Here is a 24063-nt window from a genome sequence, read left to right as displayed (position 1 = left end):
GCGCTGATATGTTACAATATCCCTCCGCCTCTCACTGGAGTGCTGTCCAAAAATCCAACTGTGGGTTTAAATGTTATTTATTTTCATGCAACATGAGGGGCATATATTTGCTTTTTTCCACTGTCTGTGGTGTTTTGTTTTGTTTTTATCTCAAAATAACTGATTTAGGAAAAACGATCCTGATAACTTTCTCAGGAGGGTGGATTTTCTCCTCCTAGCTGTATTAATTTATTTAATTTATCTTAAATTTGATTGCAGTGAGCACCCCTAATTAACCTGATTTTTTGCTGATAATCACTCACAATGGAATCAAATCACAAATCCGGGGATGGATTGACCGGCACACAGAAAGAAGCTGCCCTCCGTGCATTAATTCAGCGAACAGGATATAATTTGATCCAGGTAGGAAATCATGGTCATGTCCTTTTGTGCACAGTGCCTGGCTTCAACCTGAAGCAATGTGTTGCATCAGGGGCTCGATCAGTGCATCTGTGTACATGAAGCACTCCTTGCTCATTCTTCTCTCTGTTTTTCTCTAACATATGTGCCACACATAACTACATGTGATAGATGCTGTCGTTTAAGAAGCAAGATCTTATTCCTCCAGGAATTCTTTGCCCGTTGCCAAATTATGATAAAGGTGGGGGGAAAAAAAAAAAACCTGAATACTGCTAGATGTTGTGAAAGGTTGGGATTGCTGCCTCAAAGCCGTGGCTGCAGTGGCAGCGTAGCAGAGAAAACCCACTGAACAAAGTTTCAGAAGAGCATTGGGGGTCAGAGTTGGCCATAGGAACTCCAACATGTCACCACCAGATCTGCCTTTTGCACGGATCCTTGCACACATGCAAGTGCGTGTGAGGCAGGTGCCTCACCTGCCCAAACACCAAGGATTTGCTCCCGATTTAGTTTTCAAGGTCTCCAAGTGCAAAGCCTCCTCTTGTTAGAGCAGGTGCAGACTGGGCACATCCCTCAAAATCCATCTGAAGAAGTTTTTCTCAGTTAGCATGAACAAAACAAGCTAATTTTTCGAAAGCATTGGTAACTAATATGATTGACCTTGCATCCTGGAAGAAGTAACTGAAAACACTGAATTTTAGGCAGGTGGCTGCCTTGAACTTTGCCTTGCATTGCATAGCACTAGAGGGCACAACAGCCCAAAGCAAAAACTGAAACTCCTGGGAAAAAGCATTTTCCTAGAGCCCTTAATCCTTTGTGCATCCCAAGACCAGACCAGCAGCTGGATTTGTTGCCCTTGAGGAGGCTTTCTGCTGTACCTGACCCAGAAGATAAATAACTTCTATATGCCTTATATTTGCTGTGGCTTTCTTTATCCCAGTCTTCAGAATTTCATACTGTCACATCTGTCTATAGCTCATTCCTAAACGACAGATTTCAACCCCCAGCCCCATCCCACCCAAACATCTTTCTTCCTTCTTTTTCCATTCCAAGCTTACTTTCCCCCCCCCGCCTCATAATTTCCTCTTCCATGTCTCTCTGGGCTTTTCTTCCAACCTGTCTGTTGGTGCAGCCAAACACCTTCTTCCTCAATGCACACCAAGGTCACTCATCATTGTGAAGTGAATGATGAAGTTCTTCCCTCCAAAAACCTTGTCAAGATGAGTCTGTTGAGGTGTTGCCTTCAAGCCAGCTGAGGGAAGACTTTATTTCTTGCTGTGTCTCCTCACACACCAGCTACCACAGTCATTGACAAAAATGAAGAGAAGAACTGTTTAACCATCTCTCACTTGGCTTAAAGTGGGACAGTAAGACTCCTCTGAACATTTTCAGACCATAATCGATGAGCTCAGCATTTCTCCAGCTGACATGCTGGTGAAGATCACAGATGAACGCAACAACACAAAACACAACCATTGCTTTTTATCTTCATCTAACAAATGGCTTGAGAGACAGAAAAATCCCACACCAGCAACATGTTTAGTTCAGCCATACTGGGGACAGAAAAATAGCCTGAAACATCACGGTGTTCCTGTTAGATTTGCTATAAGAAGTCAGTCATAAATTCAAATGCCCCTGTGATTCCATCACTATGCTGAAAACATTTGCAAACCAGGGATGAGCATGGATAAATCAGGGCCTGTTGCTCAGGAAAACTGAAAGAGCTTGTGGTCTATTCATATTTTCCTGCAACAATCCCTGTTGCAGCAAGGAAGGGAAAGAGGGAAAGAGGGAAAGAGAGAGAAAGAGAGAGAGAAAGAGAGAGAGAAAGAGAGAGAGAGAGAGAAAGAGAGAAAGAAAGAGAAAGAGAGAGAAAGAAAGAGAGAGAGAGAGAAAGAAAGAAAGAGAAAGCAAGAAAGCAAGCAAGCGTGAGAGTGAAGGAGAAAAGAAGAAAGAAAGAAAGAAAGAAAGAAAGAAAGAAAGAAAGAAAGAAAGAAAGAAAGAAAGAAAGAAAGAAAGAAAGAAAGAAAGAAAGAAAGAAAGAAAGAAAGAAAGAAAGAAAGAAGAAAGAAAGAAAGAAAGAAAGAAAGAAAGAAAGAAAGAAAGAAAGAAAGAAAGAAAGAAAGAAAGAAAGAAAGAAAGAAAGAAAGAAAGAAAGAAAGAAAGAAAGAAAGAAAGAAAGAAAGAAAGAAAGAAAGAAAGAAAGAAAGAAAGAAAGAAAGAAAGAAAGAAAGAAAGAAAGAAAGAAAGAAAGAAAGAAAGAAAGAAAGAAAGAAAGAAAGAAAGAAAGAAAGAAAGAAAGAAAGAAAGAAAGAAAGAAAGAAAGAAAGAAAGAAGAAAGAAAGAAAGAAAGAAAGAAAGAAAGAAAGAAAGAAAGAAAGAAAGAAAGAAAGAAAGAAAGAAAGAAAGAAAGAAAGAAAGAAAGAAAGAAAGAAAGAAAGAAAGAAAGAAAGAAAGAAAGAAAGAAAGAAAGAAAGAAAGAAAGAAAGAAAGAAAGAAAGAAAGAAAGAAAGAAAGAAAGAAAGAAAGAAAGAAAGAAAGAAAGAAAGAAAGAAAGAAAGAAAGAAAGAAAGAAAGAAAGAAAGAAAGAAAGAAAGAAAGAAAGAAAGAAAGAAAGAAAGAAAGAAAGAAAGAAAGAAAGAAAGAAAGAAAGAAAGAAAGAAAGAAAGAAAGAAAGAAAGAAAGAAAGAAAGAAAAAACATGAGAGTGAAAGAAAGAAAACATGAGAGTGAAAGAAAGAAAGCATGAGAGTGAAGGAAAGAAAGCATGAGAGTGAAGGAAAGAAAGCATGAGAGTGAAGGAAAGAAGGAAAATAGTACATACAAGAAAAATTATTTAAAATAGGAGAGAACAGAGACACGGTCACCTAGCAAAAACATAACAAAGAAAATATTGGCTGATCTTCACATTTTGAATAATATTCAAGGCTTGATCCCTGCCTAAAGAAACTCCTGAGTAGGCAGGCATTATCTTTTGCCCTTCACATGGCCTCCCACCGTCAATGGCCCTCCACTGTCCCCTCTGTGGGGCTGCTTCTGTCATTTCCTCTGCCCAGACCTCCTCCCTTGCTGGGCTCCCTCGGAAATGCCTGGCATAGTTAGAGAAAGGGCTTCACCACTCATGGGTGAAGGAAGAGGTGAACGTCAGGGTGCACCCTTTCTCCATGCCCACCTCCAGGCCCAGATCCGTACCACATCTTGTGTCAAGCATTTCAACCTCTTCACTAAGCCCAACTGCTGGCTTTTTTCAAGGGCATGGAGCAGCTCAAGTATCATCCACTGCTCATGATGCTTTGGGCTCACTGGCTGGGCCTTTTTACTCTGTCCACGTCTCTCGTCAAATTTCTACCTCCATCCCCAATTTTTCCCCTATGTCAGCCCTTTCTGAGGCCCAGATGCCTCCTGCTTTTGAAAGGTCCTTCCGCTTTCAAACATGATCCTACCAGTATCTTTTCTTTGGTCTGTAGAGTATAAGCCTCTCCATCAATTACTAAAATAGGAGGCAATATTATTACTAATAAATGTTTATGATTGAATGAAGAATCATGACAAGTTATACTTTTTGCAAGTGTTGCAGTATGCAGTCCACAACTAACACACAGTCCACACAGCTTCACCTCCCATAGCCAAGAAGACCTATATTTTCCAAGGAGGTATTTGATTGTCTCCATCTTGGACATCTGAAGTAGCAATTGAGTTGCAGAGCATACACTGATGCATGTTGCTTAAAAAAATTAAACTAGTACAAACCACTACACCACCAGCCTGCTAACTGGGTTATCAAAGCATTTCAGTACAGACACAGCAGTGGGGCAACCAATACACACTACGTTATCTCTGATGGGTCTGTAAAGTGTTGCTCCTTGAAGGGAATGAGGATGTGTCCCTCCATCCCACTGGTAACAGAATGTATCTAAAGTCTCATTCCCTGAGAAGGGGTTGGTTACATCCACATTTAAAATTTATATCTAATCATTCTTTCATTTTGTTCCATGGCAGGAAAATGGGCAAAGGAAATATGGAGGCCCACCACCTGGCTGGGATGGCCCTCCACCAGAGAGAGGATGTGAGATCTTTATTGGGAAACTGCCACGAGACCTCTTTGAAGATGAACTTGTACCACTGTGTGAAAAAGTAAGACTTTATGGTGGGTAGCTGTATTGCAGAGGTTAGTGATGATCAAAGCTGCATTTCAAGGCTGAACTGGAGATGATTTGGCCCAGACTCCTGGTGGAGCTCTGACATGATGTAGTCAAGGAAGCACCTGGTCTTGTTTAAACACTTTCCACCTTGCTGACAAATCTTTTTCTTTCTGTTTGCAGATTGGCAAAATCTATGAAATGAGAATGATGATGGACTTCAATGGCAACAACAGAGGCTACGCCTTTGTGACCTTCTCAAATAAGCAGGAGGCGAAGAATGCAATAAAGCAACTCAATAATTATGAAATTAGGTAAGCATGGCAACCACCTTCACATCAACTTTAAATAATGTATATTAATCTATTTTGCTATGTAAGGCATATTTTTCTTTGCAGTCCTCTGAAAGGATATTTAGATACCTAAGCTTTAAGAGGAAAACACCTCTTGTCTCCCTGTGCAGTCATTGCTGTATGCCATAGTACAAAGGCAGTATGTAGAACTCATCAGAACCAAAGCCTTCTGTAGGAAATTTCTTCTTTATTAAAAAAAAAAATCTACCAGAACATTGGAAAAAATATTTTGCTTTGGTTCAAATTAACTTTTGCCTAACCATTGCTGTTTATTTTATATTCCCTTCTGGGCTGTTTTTTGTTGATTTATTCCTATTCACATTCTCTCTCGTGACCTATACTGCAGATATGTTCTGGGAGACATAGCAATTGCAAAAAATGGTGAAATAGGATGGAAACCAATTGGCAAAACACTGACATTTCCTAATAGATAGGAACAGAAAAAGCCCTCATGTTTGTGACTAAAAACTGGGAACAAAACATCCAGAAATCATCAACATATGGGCCCATCAACATGTTTTGTTTTGATTTCAACCACACTTAATTTTTTTTTCCAGTTCAAAGTAGGATGAGTAGAAGCCTTAGCTTAGGAGCATTTAGAGATAAGCCATTCTGGTAAATTTATGGTTTTCTTTTTTTTTTTTTTTTTAATAAAAAAAGATGAGTTGTGAATTGCTTTACTAGCAACCATAAGCATGAGCAGGTCACAAGGCACACAGGCAGGGCTTGTAAACGTGGTTTGCATCAGAGGTTGGATGGTCTTAAAGAGCAGGCTTCACCCACCTCCACCTCCTCTGCTTACTTCCCTTGTTCCAAGGACCCTTCTAAAGAAGTTTTTAACTTCTCAACACCTGAAAGAGGTACTTGGACCATGAAGAGGTGAGCAAAGAGCATGTAAGGAAATTTTTCCTTTGGGGTCTTCACAACAGTTGGCATCAGTAAACCCCCAAATTGTGTCTCTCTATGACAAGGGATTTTCTTTTCCCAAAACCTCAGTCGTGAGGCCCAATGGTGACTGGGAAGCGACAAGCCACTAGTGAACAAAGTGAATCCTGGCTTACAGTGGTGGCAACACAAGAGTCACTGCTGTGACCATGGATGGTAGGTACAGTTCCCTGGTAGCAGCCATTTTTGCAAATAACAAAAGGAAGAGTCCCAGGAAGCAAAAGCAAAATTTGGCTTTGGTTTCTCCCTGATCTCAAACTTTTCATTTCAACTGTGCTGCCTTACTTTGATGTCTAATTTAGCAGAGTGGCAACCTTCATGTTAGCTTTTACATTGAGCAAGACCACTTGAATATCCTAAACAGCATATGGCACAGGAGCAGGAAGCCTTGTGTTTGACTCTGTGTTTTGGGACAAGAGGGGGGTTTTATTTTAATTTTTTCCTCTCTTTGAGAACTGATCCTGACTCTTGACAAACCAGCAATGTTGTTTATACTCAGGAATGGGCGTCTCCTTGGAGTTTGTGCCAGCGTGGACAACTGCCGTCTGTTTGTGGGGGGGATCCCCAAAACGAAGAAGAGGGAAGAAATTTTAGCAGAGATGAAAAAAGTCACAGATGGAGTCGTGGACGTCATTGTCTATCCTAGTGCAGCTGATAAAACCAAAAACCGGGGTTTTGCTTTTGTAGAATATGAAAGCCATCGAGCAGCAGCCATGGCCAGGAGAAAATTGCTCCCAGGTCAGTACATATTGTGAGGGTGGTAGGGATGGCTTCACCTCAGGGGTCACCTATGTACATGTTGCACTGCAGTGAGAAAGAAGTCTCCAGAGGTCCCAGGTGCCCAAGAAAGCAACCATTGCTGGGTTTTCTCCTCTTGGCTGCTAGAGACACTCAGAGCAAGGAGGGACCCCAGTACACCACAGCTAGCAGATGGACTCACCCTTGCTCTGGGGTGCAGGGCGAGCAATCCACTGCAGATTCTGATATAGAACCATGCTCATTACCTATGCTCTTAACTTAGGGGATTTATGGATTTAGCTGTGTGTATCCATACAACTCTGTTGTAGGCTATCTATGATCCTGTGGTTATCTTGGATTCTATATAAAATAGACTCTCAGTTATGGCCTACCAGAGAGAATCACTCAGGAAAGCATCCAAGAACATATTCAGTCTTGAGGACATTCCTGAAAATTGGTATTTTCTGTGTGGGAAGTGTCGTGGTTTAGGCCTGATTGGCAGCCAACCACAATGCAGCACCTCTCTCTCCCTTCCCCTCCGGCAATGAGAAGGGACAGAGAGCCAGGCTTGGGGTTCAAGATAGGACTGGGATGGGGAAAAATCCCCCTTTATGATCACGAGCAAAAGGCAGACTCATTAGGGGAAGAAAAAAAGAACATACATTTATTACAGACACTAAAAACATATAACAGAGTAGGACAGTGAGAAGCATGGCCACATCTTGAGAACACTTTTCCCCCACCCCTCCCTTCTTCCCGGGCTCAGTTCTGCTCCCGATATCTCTACCTCCTCCCCCGGTGGCTCAGGGGCAGGGAATGGGGGGTGCAGTCAACGCTGCCACTTCCTTCATCTTCGGTGAGGGGAGTGTCCAGAACTTGTTCCTCCTGTTCCATCGTGGTCCCCCTCTCACAGGAGACAGTCCTCCACAAACTTTTTCTGACTTGAATTCCTCCCATGGGCCGCAGCATTCCCCACACTGTTCCATCATGGGTCACTAACTTCCTCCGACTGGATTCCCTCCCACAGCTGCAGCCCTTCCCGAGCTGCTCCGGCGTGGGACTCCCCCGCGTGCTGCAATCCTCCCAGTGCTGAATTACAGCAGCGGGGCTGCCTTTTCCCATGAGACCCCGGCCTTCTTCGGGCACAGAACCTTGATTATCTGAGCAGGAGCAACAGGCCATAAATCAATGTCTGCTCCACCGTAGATCTCCATGGGTGGCAGGGGGGGGCCGCCCTGCCGTCTCCCCACAGGATACAGGGGGGGTCTCTGCTCCGGCACACCTCCCCCCTCCTTTCTTCCTCCGTTCCTCCACTGACCTTGGTGTTCATGCAGCTGCAGCAACTCCTCCTCACCAGTCCCACTGCCTGTCACCACGTCCCTTCTTAAATACGTTATTGCAGAGGCGCAGCCGATTGGCTCGATTTCCCAAACAGAAGTGGAGCTGACGTGGAGCTGGGGGAGCTTCGAGAAGCTTCTCACAGGGGGCCGCCCCGATAGCCCCCTCCCCTGCCACCAAAAAACTCCACCACTCACTCAACCCAGGACAGGAAGAAAATTTCAACCAAGGAATTGCTTTAGAATTTAACCAATACAAAGAATAAGTGTATGCAATTTAGCGCTGGGGGACATTCAAAGACCACTGTGAAGCAGAGAGAGCTTTGACAGGTGTTAGATGAAGGAGTCCCTTAACATAAGGTGCATTTGCGGTGATTTCACCAGTTTTCTCATGCTTTCTTATGCTCAGCTGCAGCTCCTGCACTGTTTTGTCAAACCCAGCTCACTTGCTGGTGAAAGAATCCAATAAACCCTCTGTTTTGAGACTTGCTCATAACTCACCATTCTTCTTTCACTCTTCCTATACTTCAGCCCATGAAACATCCCAAGTAATTTAAATCCTTTTTTCTTATTGTAAAAAAAAAAAAAAAAAAAAAAAAGCAGCAGCATGATTTCGAGCACTGAATATGATTAGCTATTGAGCTATTGTGGGATGTGTCACACTGACTATTTTTCCTTTTATTCTTCATTTTCTACATCAGCTGAGCATGATCCTGATTGTAGGAGCACATTCAGCTGGTCTGTGCTTCAGTACAACTCTTCCATGGTTTCTATATTGAGAACGAAGGAATGATCAGACACAGCCCCAGCTGCCGACGGCAGCCTTGAGGGAGCAGAACACTTGAAATCCCAAGTAAAGACAGCAAGACAGATGGAATGAGCACATAGCCCTGAACAGACATGTGCGAGACGCTAGTGATTTCTAAATTAGGGACATCTTAGTAAACAGTTTGGGGAATTTCAAAGGCCCAAGCAGGAGCCGGAGTCTTCTGATGTTGCAAACATACGGGAGAAACTTGAAAAAAGATTCAAGCCAGAACTAGATGTGTCTCCAGCCGATGCATTGGATGAATGTGAGACTGAATATCATTATCAAGATGCTTCCTTTACTCTGAACCTCTCTGCTCTTTGAGGGAGCTTTGTAGAAGACACAGAAATGCTCAAAGAGGAAGATGCTTTGTGTGAAAACTTTGTCCTGTCTCCCGGTTAAATGAGAGGGTGGAGGAAGGCTGGGTTTTAGCAAGAGGCTAGTGCAGGCATCAAGCTTAGCTCCTTGCTGCAAGTCAATCAGGTCACTATTTCCACTACTGAAGAGAAAACGACAATTCAGAAAGGGGCACCCAGCCTTTTGTTTCAGCCTGCCTGTCATTAGCAGCCATCTCTCTATTTCTGGTCACTAACTGCCTGAGTCAGACTGGGCAGTGCTGAAAGCTGAACATCAGTCCAACCTCAGTCCACAAATCCCAGCTCATTCATGAGCCTTCCTAGCAGGAAGCAGTCTCTTTCCATTTTGTTTGTTAATTTCACTTCCAATATAGGAAAACAGGTCTCCAAATTCTACCCTCGCCCTCTAATTTCCTCTATTTTGGAGCTCCCATCCCATTTTAGATGGGTTATCCAAGCAGAGATGCAAGATAGGATGCCTTTTTTTAGATCACTCAAAAAATGTTTTGCAGGATTCTCATTTTCCCTTTACCAGCATAGACATGACTGGGTTTCTTCCAGGTTTTAGCATAATTAAGGTCTCAGAGGACCTAATCTCCATATCCTAAAGATCAAAGAGAAAGAAAGAAAAAACACAGAAAGACCCACTTATTCTTTGGGTAACATTTGCAGAAGAGTCAGACATTTAATTTCATTATTTGGAAGGGATATCTAGCACTTACCATGATGTTAAGGCAGAAAATGGTCCCTACTGTGTGTCCTTACAAAGGACCAGCTGCTGGGCTGATTAAAATTGCCAGAGAAAAAGTGGGCCACTGATAGAGCACAGGAAATTCAGGGCTCTGGATATCAGTGAGTGGCCAAGTTTCAACTACTCCTGAAGGAAAAAGGGAGGAAGATGTCCCTGCAACATGTGCAGAAGGGACAGGGGAGAAAAAGAGAAGGAAAGAGGTATCCTTGCTGCCTGGAGAAGACAAGAGGTGAAGAAACCATCACTATATAGAGGTCCCTCTGCCTTACCTGGTGTCCTACTGCTCATCCCTGTGATTCCCACAGCTTTGAGACAAGGTTGTGGCAGTTAGTTTTCATTACGTATTAAGCATCACTAATTGACTAATCAATTACATAACAGATTAGGTGACTCAATGCCAGTAGTTATGGACCTCAGTATGATAACATGATGACAACACTGCCTTTACCTCTTTATTCATTCATTTTATTCTCTGCTCCTCAGCAGCTCAACCCAGCGTGTACAGAGCCCCTGAGATTCTCCTCCACACCCACACTCTGCTTTATACCATGTTACTTTTTGTGTCTCTCCTTTCTACTACTTCTGATGCAACTTCACCCACCAGGGGCCATACAATTTCAAATACTTGCACACAGAGACCTCCTTGCTTTTACTATTTCATTTCATCCAGCTGGGACTTCTGGATCCCTTTCCTATTATCTAGAGAATTAAACTTTTGCAGCCAAGAGGGATTTTTATAAATTCATTAAAATATTTCCCTTTAGAGAGCACTCTGGGGAATGCGGACATTAGTGAATCATGCCATATTTTCACTTCTTTAATTCTGCATTTCTGCAGGCATCTAAGGTATTAGCGGGAGCATGCTCAAAGTGTGACCATATGCTTTTGGAAATAAGTTAACAAAGCAGCTGTGCTTTGAGCTAGAAAAGCTTGTTTCAATCCCATTTTCAGAACTGGTCTATTCAACTTTTCATACTGCACTTGAAATAGTCACTGAGCAGAAGTGGGAGGAACCAAAGTGTGTCTGACACTGACCATGCCAATTCCTTTACAGGAAGGATCCAGTTGTGGGGACACCCTATTGCTGTTGACTGGGCAGAGCCAGAAGTGGAGGTGGATGAAGACACTATGTCATCGGTAAAAATTCTCTACGTGAGGAACCTCATGCTCTCGACCACTGAAGAGACCATAGAAAAGGAGTTCAACATCAAGCCAGGTAGGAACCATTGACAGTGTAGCTCCTAAACAAGCGCTGCTACTGCAAATGGAAATATTTCTCCATTCATAAAATGCCAAAGAAAGAGACAGAAATAACTGGTTTTCCGCTGTTCATGTGTAATGCCACAAAAACCGTCATTAGGCTGAAGGCTCCCACCCAACATGCACATCATGACATCCCATTAAGGGCTGCTTAATTTCCAGCTAACAACACTACTAACCTTTTTAGGATGATTTGTAACTGGAAGAGATCCAAAATGCTGCATGGAGATGCCTGTGTCATAAAAATGAATTTGAATCATTTCAATCTTTCTTAAAAAGAGGGAGCTGGTCAAACAGATGGGTGATTTCAGCATTCTTCTTCCATGGCAAGGGATGATAGAGTGACTTAATACAAATGCTTTTTATCGAATCTCTAAATTCTGAATTCTGTCATTTTCATACAAAATCCCCCACATTCTTCTGAAAATTTGTGAATAATCAGCGCTTATCGTTTGACACAGAATATGACAGCATTTCTTCATGGCGTATATTACGTGCACTTAGGGTGAGATTTTTCAAAAAGTAAGTAGATTTATTGGGAGTAAAAATCCTTCTGGCTTTCAAAGGAGATTTTACTTCTGAATTGCTCCAGCTTTAATAAATTCCACCCAAAAACAACAAAGTAAAAATAACCCATTTCTACAGCTCTCCAAGCCACACAGTCCATTAGGCATTAATAACTTATGCCTGGCAGTGTGAAATTGTCTTTCATCTCACTCCTATTAACTTCCTTCTATTATTTTTTTTTAAATACACTACAGAGCTTCATTTTTCCTTCACAAACTTTTAATTTGTGGTCTATACATTTCTTTTTCTGTACTAGGCTGCAATGCAAGGGTCTTTACAAGGTTTCCTCATGAGTCTTTTCTGTCCTTCTAATGTTTCTGGCTAATACTTTTAGCCACCATCAAGCTGTTAGAGATCCTATTTTATCTCTGAGTCAAATATGTATCAGCCTACTCTCTTAACTGTTTTCTCCTTTTATTTACCCAGTTTTGCTCCTGAACATTGGAATGCTCATACTCCCCAGAAACACATTTATACCCTTTTGTCACTTTGGTAACAGCCATCTACTTTGCTCCTAAGACAAGTTTTCTAGTCCAACAACAGAAGATCTGTATCATCTTTAATTTTCACTTTATCATTTCACTTCTGGTGCTGGAAATTCTTTTTATTTATTTAAATGGACAGCTTTATTTATTGTGAATAAAATCAGGAATGCCTTTTTTAAACCTGTGCCATGCTTTCAAACAAAAAGTGCGTCAGAGCAGCAAAACTTGAGCTTTGGGGAGAGCAAATGAAGCTGAAGTTATAGTGAGATCACAATTAAAAATGTCAGCAAGGATATGAAATTATTCACATCCCCCTGCTTGGTTATCTGCCTTATTCATTGTGCCATATTTCAGTACTGCTTGCCTGACGTGAACATTTGATTCAGGGCATTAAGAAGCTGTTTTGGCAATAACAAGTCATCCAATAAAAAATTATCTTAACCAAAAGGAGTTATGATCCAGAGGTCCCTGTGACAGAGAAATTATCATGTTACTACAGGCTCCAAAGACGCTACTAGGAATGCTGCTTATGCATTTCAGGTTGTAATATAGTACAAGTATCGTCCCTAAATCTCTGCCAAATTCAGTGCCTGATGACTTCTATAGAGACATGCATCACTTGGCTCACTGAAAAGCCCTGCCCTGGCTCCCTAGAGATTTTGGCAAAAATCCTCATCCCTGGCAAAGTTTCCAGCAGGAAGGTTGTGCTTTCCAAATGTACTGAATGGGACAATATTCCCCCTGTAATGTCACACGGATGGTCTCTCCATGGAGATGACCTGAGGGTGGGTATCACATTGCTTTGCCCTAGTAGAGGCAGAAGCAGGGAAGAGCAAGGATTTTGGCTCAGGCGAGGATCAGTAACACAGAGCGGTCTCAAGGCCACAGAAGGGAGATTTTCAAAACACAGAGAGTTCATTAAAGCCTCAGCTTGTAAACAAGGCATCAGCATATAACTCCCATAACTTCAGGCTCAGAAAATCGCCTACAGATCCCAGAAGGATATGAAGTGCTACTTGCTGTTCTGTTATCATTTTAAAGATGTGCAGGCTGCTCAGGTTACAGGTTGGGACGGGCTTCATTTAGCCTGCTGGAGCTCCTAATGACTCCCCCTGAACTCCAAAGAAATATATTTTCTCCTGCAGTTATTTAAGTAAGTGATTTTTGTGGCAATATAACATTTCCCTGTGCACCTGTTAAGCTTTAAAGAGTAAGAAGCCAACAGAAAAGTCATTCAGCATCCCTTAGCCATATTTCCAAAGGATATGTTTAGGGGTGTTAAAGTTTCAGTGGCTGGGCTGGTAGATGATATACTTCCCAACCCACAGGAGCAGGGAAAATGAAAACTTAGAGAAGAAAAGGCAGGTGTCTAAAGCCTGTGACCGCAGGGAATAGGACCAGTGTGGTTATTTTGGAGACAAACTTATTGGTGCTGAGTATCTCAGTGCCGAGAAGTTCTTGGCAGCAGAGCAGCTGCCAAGGGAAATGGAAAGTTGTAGAGGATGGATATAGAGGAGAAGAGCAAGAAGGCATTTACATTTGAATTATTTTGAATAATCACAAATGTGTAAGAAAGATTCAGGCTGGAGGCAACAGGGTGTGGGTCTCCAGCTCAACCCTGCTCCCAGCATGGCCAACACCACAGCAGCTGCAGCGGGCTGATGGGGCCGTGTCAAGGCAAATCAGGGCATCCTTGGGGATGGGGATCCCTCACCACCTGGGTCCCTGTCCCAGGGATGCCCCATTTGCATAGGAAAGGCTGTTTCTTAGGGCCAGACCTGCTGCACCCTCAGTCCCAGCCCATCCCCATGCCCAGGGCTGCTCTGTCCTGGGCAGGACTGGGTGCTCATTCTTACTGAACAGCCTGAGTCAATGGTTAAGAGAAAAGCTTCCTTGTTTTATGGCAGAAGCATCAGCTTTCCTGAAGCTGCCTCAGAGTAACATGTATGATGCACACACAGAACCACGGAGACGGTGATCACATGGTGATGTTACCTGCAGCTCATAAAATCCTGGGCTGTTGCATGTCCTGCTCAGACATCGAGTCTTGGTGGACTGTCTCAGAAGGGAGACACAAGACCAAAGGTAGCATCCAACAGAGCATTTTGGACAGGAGAAAACCACCCCAGTTTGATGGAAACTTACTGGTGTCTGACGCCAAATATTTCTAGTTTGCCTTGAAATACTACAACCATTATATATTTGCTTTTCCATGGCATATACATCCTAACAGGTAAGAAGACACTGTCCTCTTGTTCTTTTACCCTTGATCAGCCTTTGCTGTCCAAGCATTCATAACGCAATACATTTGCTCTTTCAAATCTGTATTTTCCAACTAATACCCATTTCCAACTAATATTGCAATGTTTTCTACAGGTGCGGTAGAGAGAGTAAAGAAAATTAGAGACTATGCCTTCGTGCACTTTAATAAAAGAGAATATGCGGTGGAAGCTATGAAAGCCTTGAATGGGAAGGTAAAGCTGCTGTAAATGCTAATTCATGGGGCTTACGTGCAGTATATTATACACAGCTGAAACAAAGCTTCCTGGCTTATTAACTACAAAAACATCCTGAAGGTGTTAGCCCTATTTTCTCTTTGCAGGCTGCTTTTACACACCTGAATCCATTTTTCAGCAGCTCTGATGTACACAAACTGTTCATTTTGACTTCTTGCTCCTTGTATTTGTGCTGAATGTTTGCCCAGCTCAGACTGGAGTTCACTGCTCAGAAAAAAAAAAAAAAAAAAAAAAAAAAAACACAGAGCAAAGCTGAAACAAGGACTAGCAAACGAGGGGTTACGGGCTCCCTTGGCTCACACTCATATCCTTGTTCCACGTCTGCCAACAAAAACACTTGCAGGGTAGCGTGTGAATGGCAAACTGGGACAAACAAGGTCAACCCAAAACATCTGCTTCAAATTCAGATACGGATTTGCAAGGAGGTTGCTGTATTTAGTACTTCTTGTACTGCGTGTAATTCTCGGCACTGTAATGCAAGAGCTGTTCTCAAAGAGGTGTTAACCCCACTCCTATTTTTAGTGCTACTGCTATTCTCTATAGGAGCACACACAGTCTTGCTGACTTACATGCTACTTTGTGGGGAAACAAAGCCTTTTGAAGGCTTCACAGCTGTGCTAATTTGGTTAAGGAGACTCTCCTGGCTGGGGTCAGGGCTGGGTGCTCTCAACATCTTAAGCCTTCACCCAGCCAGTGCCTTCTTCCACCTGTGGGAGGGAGATTTTTTTTTGGGGGGGTGAGGGGGGGTGGGGAGGGGTGGGGGGGGTTGGTTTTCTCCATCTTCCCATTCCATTAGCAAACCATGTGGGGAAACTGCCTCCCTAGGCAGGATAATCCCCATGCGCTTTGGAGACTTACACTTGTGCTTCTCCCACCCTCTCTTCCCACCACCCCGGCGTGAAGGTGCTGGATGGGTCCCCGATCGAGGTGACGTTAGCCAAACCTGTTGACAAAGACAGCTACGTCAGATACACCCGGGGCACAGGCGGCAGAGGTACCATGCTGCAAGGAGAATATACCTATGCCTTCGGACACGTGTATGACCCTGCCACCACCTACCTGGGCGCCCCGGTTTTCTACGCACCTCAAGCTTATGCGGCTATCCCCAACCTCCATTTTCCCTCCACCAAGGGGCTCAGCAACAGGAGCATCATCCGGCCCCCATCTATCCGAGGTAACTCCTGTCACGCCAATACTCAGCTCTAGCAAAATATCTCCTCTGGGGCTTGGGTGGCTGCACCCTAGACTCGTGTTGAGGGCAGTGGCTTTGCCCTAGGTGCTGGACTCCTTTCAGAGAGGGATGGAAAACACAGTTTTTAGGCTCTGTCCTTCCCAAAGGCATAGCAGTCTTCCAGGAGACTAAGCAGGGCATGAAAAAAATTAACATTTTCCCAGAGCAAGCCTGAGCAAGCTTCCAGATTGACCTCGGCCCAGCGTAAATAAACCACAAATCCTCCTGGTTTTGCCCCAGTAGGGAAGACCAAATAAAACAATTTTCCTTTCTCCCCTTCAGAGCCAGCTCCCTCAACCAGCCATCAGCACAGCTCTCTGCTGTGTTTCCTCTTTGCTTTGAAGGTCACAGGGAAAGTTTTACCAGTCCTGGTGTTTTTTGACCCAAAGCCATGGAGTTTACCAAGGAGGTCACATTGCCCTGATGCAGGATAGGGAACCAGCTCTGAAATCAAGAAAGCCATTAATTGTGTGCTCTGGGAGATGGACTCCTTTTTGTGGGATCATTAACGTAATAATAAGAAGGCTATGAAAACAGAGAGTATTTCTCAACACTGCTGGGGCTCTGCCTTTGATCTTGGGTGGCTGCACCTGGCACCAAACCAAATCCCCATGCTCAGATACCCCCAAAATAAATATCATTGCAGGCATCATTTGCTAAGTGCAGAAGTAAGCTTGGGGGCTAGCAAAAAAAAATAAATCAATCTGCCCATTTGATCTTTCCAAAGATGATGCCTGTGGCAGTCATCTTGTGCCCCCAAGCCCATGGCCAGGTCCCATGGCACCCTGGTAGGGTTGGCAAGGTCCGTACTGGCTAATTTCTCCCCCTTCCCAAAGAAGGGAACAGGGGAGCAGGAATTTCCCTTGCTGGTCCTCATGTTTTTGCCTGCACAGATGAAACCAGCTTCTATGAAGTTTGCACTGGGAAAGGTGCAGATGTGATATCCTACCAGCCCTCTCTTGCCTTACAGTCTCCCCAGACTCCCAAGTAGAGTTCCCTGAGGAAATCCAGAAGTGTAACAGGGGGGAAAAAAAAAAAAAAATGGTTTATATAAGCAAATGATTGTATAAACTCTGAATTCCTCAAGAAAGTGAAATTACACTGGTGGGTAGCAACTGATATCAGCTGCGCCCTCTCTTCCTTTCAATTACAAATCTGGGTAGAAAGGTGTCACAAAATCAAAACTGACCAGAGAAGATGGAAACTGGGTTCAGAAAGAAGCGAGGCTCCCCCCAAAAAAACCTCACCTGCCCAAGCATATGAACCTATAAAGAAAGCATGTCAAAGTCAAGCCTGGGTTGTCCCAGCAGCAGGCTATGGGGGGGCTCCTGCCCATCTTCCCAAACCCGGTGAGTGGGGCTAACTTTTCCATTTCAGCAAGAATCAGGGTAATTTTTCCGGCAATTTGATTCAGTTTAATGCCTTCTTACATTCCTAGAAATTTACATGAATGTACCTGTAGGGGCTGCGGGAGTTAGAGGACTGGGAGGTCGTGGCTACCTGGCGTACACGGGCCTGGGGCGCGGATACCAGCTCAAAGGAGAAAAGAGGGGAGAGGATAAACTCTACGACCTCTTGCCAGGAATGGAGCTCACGCCGATGAACCACGTCACGCTAAAACCCCAAGGGATCAAACTTGCTCCTCAGGTACATGCGCGAAAAAGAGAGTCAGTATCCCAGCCAGAGGTTGTCTTTGCCCAAAATGCTTTTAGGAAAACAGTCCCCTGCTTGAATCTGCACTGGGGACTGATAACTAAATCCATTCTTGCATCTCAAAAGACATTAAGAGAAATAAAATACCACTAGTTGCAGCTTGCAATACCCACTCATCTCACTGGAAAATGGTGGCTGCTCTTCCTCAGAGGAGAGTTTTCATAAACACCTGTGGATGCAAAATCCAATTATGGCTGTCACTCCATAAAAGCACTGAGCGTAAAGAAATTCTCATCCAAAACACGTTTGATAAACAGGATGCATTGCTTGGGGCTTCACCAAGGAATGGATGTGCATGTATAGAAAAATAATGTATGCTTAAAAACCTTTTATGGGGAAAATGGTGCTGACTGCCTGCGCAACCTAGCCCAAAGCAGAAACTCCAGTTGCTCAAGGAGGATTTTGATGTGGTTGTGTGTGTGTGGGACTGGGATCCAGATGGGTGGATGAGGGCCGAGGAGAACAAGCCCAGAACAAATTCCCTGAGTTTCTGAGGGTCCAGCTCTTACGGCAACTCCTTTCCCCTTACATCATCCAAAGCAACATGAGAAACTAACTTCGCCCTGAATTATGAAGCACATCTTTGCCTATTAACACTTCAATTGCCACAGCATCAGGTTTGCCAAAGTCTATGAAAACATCCTTTTTCAGAAAACTGGAAAATGGATTTTTCCCCTCCCCCTGTAAAATTTCACAGTCCCCTTACTCTATTTTATCAGTATATAAGAAGGGTGAAATAGCCTGAGTGATGCTGCACTGCCTCAAGGAAGGCAAAATTCATTTTCTCCTCTTCCCATCCATGTCAAACCCCCACTACATGTATTTCAAATAGTGCAGTAACAGCACCAGGCATTTGCAAGACTAGTTTTTTGGGCCACATTTTCCCAGCTACAGCTTGCCTCATAACAGCCTTGTTAATAGAACAGCTTTACAAATACCTGTCAACTTGTTCAACCTCTTCCATCCACTGCACTGAGACCATTTCAACAGCATCTTTGAATGACAGGTTTCATTCCCACTGCCTAGCTGGGATGCTCAGTGTTAATAAATAGATTTGCCTTATTGAGGATTTAAATGTTGATTTAACGTTATAAAACTGACAACCATCTAAAGGTATTGGGAAAGCAGGGAACAAGCAGGTTGCCATAGTCAAAAAATGTAATGAACTAGTTTGTTTACGCCACAGAGTGCTAAACTTCAGTTGGAGCAATGATTACAAAACTAAAAGCAGCACTGACATTTAAATTTTACATTTTATTTTAAAATAAAATTAAGTGTAAATTTAAAATAAGGTAAACCACAAAAAAACGCAGGTGGGAGGCACCCGGTGGGCTCCGGTCTGCCCCAGCTGGCAGCATGGCCAACGCTACCAAGCCCCAAGACCCAACATCTTCTCAGCTGAGCATCAGGTCTGGTGGAGCTACTTGAAACAAATAACTGGTCTGAGCACCGCTCACAGGGAGGCATGGGAACACCATGCTGTGTTCAAACCCATTTGCGACAGCACATACCCTGTGGGTTAAAAAAAGAAACAGTAAGCCAGAGCAAGAGCGTTTCCAGACAGTGATTCCCAATTACCATGGAATAAGCTGTGCTAGGGCTGGGGGCAACATGGTTCACCATTTCTCTTTCAAAATAGTAGCAGAAATTGCCTGTTGAAGCCTCTATAATTAATTGGGTGGAAACACAGCCTTTTTTCCTTTTTCTTCTTTTTTCTTTAAAAAAAAAAAAAGAAAGGACTACTTGGACTTTTCATACACTGTAACCCACTAAGTCAGAGAGGCAACAGAACTCTGAAGATGAATGCAACCCTAGTGTTTTAGCACTGTTAAATAGAAGTGAATAGTTTCTGGGGAGAATTCAAAGAAAACCACCACACTAATAACAGAATAAAACAGCTAATCAGCAAAAGGACAAAGATATATAATTTAATGGGGTAATAATTAATTTCAGGAATTAAACAAATTTTTAAAGTATAAAGCATTTAGATGAATCTTATACTTCAAGGTGAATGTAGTATCCTGCCTGCCATTATTTTTTTTTTTTTTTTGCTAATCTTTGAGGAAGCTGTCATGACACCCCCTGAAAACCCTTTGGAGGGAAGGAAGGTGACCAGTGCAGAGGCTGGAGTTAGGCAAGAAGGCTACTGCGCAGCAATTAACCAGAGCAAAAATCCCTTCTCTCCCTTCTAGATCTTAGAAGAAATCTGCCAGAAAAACAACTGGGGACAGCCTGTTTACCAGCTCCACTCTGCAATTGGCCAAGACCAAAGACAGCTCTTCCTATACAAAATCACCATCCCTGCCCTTGCCAGCCAGAACCCCACCATGTATGTAACTATTTTGAGGTTTCCTGGGGTTTAGGAATTTTTTTTTTTAATAGTATATTATTTAGCATCTCTCCTCAAAATACAATTGCACAGGTCTCCATTTCCCTTTTTAAAATACACATTAGGGACAAAATCATCTACAAACTAAAATAGATTGATAATGATATCTGTCATGCTTGGTGCTCCCCCTGTGGCAGTGCAAAGATTACAGAAAGCCAGAAATAATCAGGCAAAAGGATGCTTTTCAGTACAAAAATAAAGTATACGATAGCTCTTGGGGGAAAAAGAAAGCAGCTTGAAGGAACTTGCTGATAATTCAGCTCCAAATATGATTCTAAACATTTCTGACCTAAAACATTGTTTGCTGTGTATTTTAAATAAAAACACAGAGTGCAGCACACTTTCCTTTGGACTGAAAATGCACAACATGATCTAAAAGGATGTTGTGTCCAAAATGAGACCCAGGGCTGATAAAGTCGGCAAAGAAACCAGACTAATATGAGAAGAGTACTTTTGTTAATGCATCAGCACACTAAAATAATGTTTTCAGTTGACATGTGGGATGATGCCATCTATGAGTGGATCAAAACAACTTGCAGGGAAGTCCTAGAGAAACAAAAATTAAAAAAAAAAAAAAAAAGAAAGAAAAAAAGAAAACCAACCAACCAACCAAAAAAACCCCCAAGCTAACATTTTGCTCTATTCACAGACATCCCTTCACGCCACCCAAACTCAGTGCTTATATCGATGAAGCCAAAACCTACGCAGCAGAATACACCCTTCAGACGTTGGGAATTCCCATGGAGGGAGCAGAGGTGCCTCCTGCAGCGCCAGCATTTCCAGGTATGGGAAGGTCTGTACAGCAAAGGTCTCCTGGAATATTATTTTTCCTGCCACTTCCTTGTGGATGTCAAGAATGAACCTGGCTTTGGCCACTGAGGACAGACCTGGCTGTGCTTCCCCACATGACTCTTACTTGACTCATGTTACTCATGTGTATGGCATCTTTATTGCCTACATAGTAATTTATTTCTATATCAGGACTACCCATATCACAATGTGTATACATACCATGGAGCAACTGAGGCTGGAGTTACCAGGGTGGGGGATTACGTGGTCCAACCCTGCTCCCAGCTAAGTCAGTGCTGCAGACACAGCAGGTTGCTTGGGGCTGTGCCCAGATGAGTTGGAGCAGTGTCCAAGGATGGGGATCCCTCAATGCTCAGGACCCCATCTCAGGTACATACCTCCTCTCCCCTCCTTCCAGTCTGTGGATGCCTCCCTTCAACTGGGAGCCCCATATAAGACTCAGGATCCAGAACTAGTGTCCCCAGTGCCACATCTGGGATGAGTCCCTGGACCTGCTGGCTGTGGTCTGGCCGATGCCTCCCAGGATGGAGTAGATCTTCCTCTCTGCAAAGATGCACAATTGATTGATTCATGGTCCATCTGTCCTCCCTCAGCACCCCCAGCTCCTTTTGAACCAAGACTTTTGACTTTATTTGCCAAAGAAATGACGCAACTGTGAACGTTAGGATCTGATCCCAGCTCTCACACTCCCACTAGAAGGGTTTTTTTCCAGTTTGGGAATTTGTACTCAACAGCTCTTGCAGCTGCACAAAACAGCTTGGGAAGTCATGGAAAATACAGGATGGGAGCAGGAATCCAGCTTGTAGGCATTACATTTACTGTGCTCTCCAGCATGACAGTTATTCTGATGTAGTGGGAACAACACATGCCAAACTGCACATGAGGAATGCATTAGTCAGTACTACTGTGTTGTTTGGAGTGTCTCAAGGATGGATTTTAAAAAAAAATCTATCCGGCTTCCTGCCACAGGAGTCCGCAAAAGCCACAGAAAAATCAATTTGTCTGGGTTTGTGCAGGCTTCCGCAGCATGGAAACCAAATGGGCTCTTTATTGAATCCAGTCTCCACTTACTGCTTATTTATAATCGCTCCTTTTTCTTTCATCCACCCTTATTTATTTGTCTTGGAAACTCAACAAATTGACATACATTAAAGTTTCTGCTTGCAACACACATCAGTCCTTGATCAGGGCTGGCTGAAACCCAGCTCAGCCCAGGTCATGCCCAGGTAGCAGCTCATTTCCCTTATGATGATGGCAAATATGCTTTAAATGACAGATTTCTCAATTCCTACTTAAAATGTTGCACCTCGCTTTGCTGATTCAAAGAAGATACTCTGAGTGGCCAAAATACTCAAATTATAGAGAATTTCTAGTGTTTTCCCCCAAGGCAACACCTTCAATGAGGCAATGTGCTCTCGGTGTTACCCAATATCTCCATTACCCCACCGAAACAACCTCAGCTCTGACTGACCTTGAGTTGATCCCATTGCCCAGCTGGTTGGTCGTAGATTTTGGACCCTGGGAGATGTAGTTTGGCAGCAGAGCCTTGTCCAGCAGAGCCAATAGGCACCCCACCTACTCTTTCCAAATTTGGGCTTTGTCTTATTTCTTGATTCTTTCACAACACAACATTGTGGTCTGGTTGACAATTTGCTATACCCTGCTTTTAGACAAACCAGTCCCAAATTATGTTTGTTTTCCCAGTGATTCATTTTAAATCATCAAAGCTAATATTTTCCCATGGAAAATTTTGAAGTGTCGAACCACAGTTTCCATTAGAAACCAATGGGAAAAAAAAAAATCCAGTTTACTATTTTCTCCCCAATACTGCATAAAGGGAGTTTCCCTCCTCTGTAACATGGCTGTCCTGAACTGTATGTATTCTGACTGTAAAAGGTATCAGAGCTATATTTTCTCTATGGAACCTGCTCAGATTTCCCCTGTATTACATCATTTTCTTGCCCTCCCCATGTCATGCATGAGAGGATATGTACATTAATACCCTCTTAGCTCAGAAATAATTGAAGCCTAAGGAGAAAGCATTCAACAAAGAGGGGCATTTTTTGATCAGTGTGTTTAAGAAATAATAGGTGAGAAAATGCATTAATTTTCCAGCCTTTTTTTTATTACCTTTCATATTGAGGAAAAAAACATCAGAAATGACCTATTCAATTTAATTAGATTATTCCCATTAACAAACTCCTTGCTCCTTATGTCGTTCCCATTGACAGCAAAGTCTTCCCATCAAAAACTATCACGTGATGGTGAGTTGTGAACGTCTTTTCATTAATCTGCATTTTTTTCCCCCTCCTTTCCCCTGCAGGATATACCATTGCTAACGCAGCCGCAACCGTCACAGCCACTCAGCTCAAACAAGCAGTGACTGTGGGACAAGATTTAGCGACGTACGCAGCCTATGAAGCCTACCCCGCCTTTGCAGTTGCTGCACGCAGCGATGGCTATGGAGCATACTAATCCTGTCTTCAACTGAGTTCCCTTAAATCAGGCGCAGACAGAAAAAAAAAAAAAAATCTCAGTCTGGTAATTCTCACACCCTCGTGATTTTAAACTAATCTGTCGCCTAAAGTTAGATTTTAGTCAGAGTTTCATTCTTGTAGTTCTTTAGTTTCATAACAGGATATTGGGATGGGGAAGGAGAAATTTAAAAAAAAAAAAAATCACTTAAAATCAAATTTTCACATTAGAAAGCAAAATCTCAGACCAGAAAATGAGTGGTTCTCAGGTGTGTGTATATACATACATATATATATATATGTATGTATATACATACACACCATTGTGTGTGTGTTTACAAGCAATAACCTGTGCTGAAAAGAGTTGGTCCAGTGGACACTGTGATGTGGGACTGGGGAAGGATGGGGTGTGTCCAGCAAGCCCCTCTGTGCATCAGGAGTTCTCCTCCATTTGCCCCAAAATTTCTCAAGCCAGGCAGAGCAGGGGGTAGAACGAAGGGCTGCCCTTTGGTCATGTGGAGGTCTCTGGTTTTCCTCTTACCGCCTCCGAGCATCCCGTGCCACCAGCGCTGTGGGGATGCGTTCAGGCATCTCAGGCAGCTTTTCCATTCGTAATGACACAGCCAAGGAAAGAAGATCATAAACGTGTGTGCCCAGCCTAACAGGCTAGTTTGCATGCTCTTGGGCACTAATTTGATTTTTAAAGCAGGAGGCAAGCATTCAGCAGAGTTTTCCCTCTTACTTTGCTACTCCCCAGCCATACATACAGGTCACAAAACAGCAAATAATGGTGCAT

General features: G+C 43.1%; 1 protein-coding gene across 2 annotated transcripts; it reads left to right on the top strand.

The window, feature by feature from the left end:
• The first annotated feature begins 303 nt into the window (after positions 1-303).
• On the top strand, positions 304-23268 carry A1CF (APOBEC1 complementation factor). Of its 2 annotated transcripts, none has more exons than XM_042788738.1 (11): positions 304-402; positions 4395-4529; positions 4718-4848; positions 6332-6570; positions 10877-11038; positions 14511-14608; positions 15554-15824; positions 17344-17528; positions 19787-19923; positions 20633-20766; positions 23117-23268. In XM_042788738.1, the coding sequence occupies exons 1-11, from the start codon at positions 304-306 to the stop codon at positions 23266-23268; spliced, it is 1743 nt and encodes a 580-aa protein (XP_042644672.1). The 2 variants fall into 2 exon arrangements, with proteins under 2 accessions (XP_042644672.1, XP_042644666.1); XM_042788732.1 differs by having other exon boundaries at positions 17320-17528.
• The last annotated feature ends 795 nt before the right edge of the window (positions 23269-24063 follow it).

Source organism: Tyto alba, unplaced genomic scaffold (genome assembly GCF_018691265.1).
Source record: "Tyto alba isolate M040663 unplaced genomic scaffold, T.alba_DEE_v4.0 Super-Scaffold_1, whole genome shotgun sequence".
NCBI lineage: Eukaryota > Metazoa > Chordata > Aves > Strigiformes > Tytonidae > Tyto > Tyto alba.
The sequence above is the reverse complement of the archived record's forward strand: the minus strand, read 5'-3'. Positions and strand labels throughout refer to the sequence as shown.

What these genes read in the sequence shown, in the direction of transcription:
- A1CF (XM_042788732.1), top strand. Translation starts at nt 304, where the DNA reads ATGGAATCAAATCACAAATCCGGGGATGGATTGACCGGCACACAGAAA. An exon ending in CAGGAGAAAATTGCTCCCAG is followed by an intron (nt 6,571 to 10,876) that starts GTCAGTACATAT and finishes ATTCCTTTACAG; the next exon opens with GAAGGATCCAGTTGTGGGGA. An exon ending in GCCAGCCAGAACCCCACCAT is followed by an intron (nt 19,924 to 20,632) that starts GTATGTAACTAT and finishes CTCTATTCACAG; the next exon opens with ACATCCCTTCACGCCACCCA.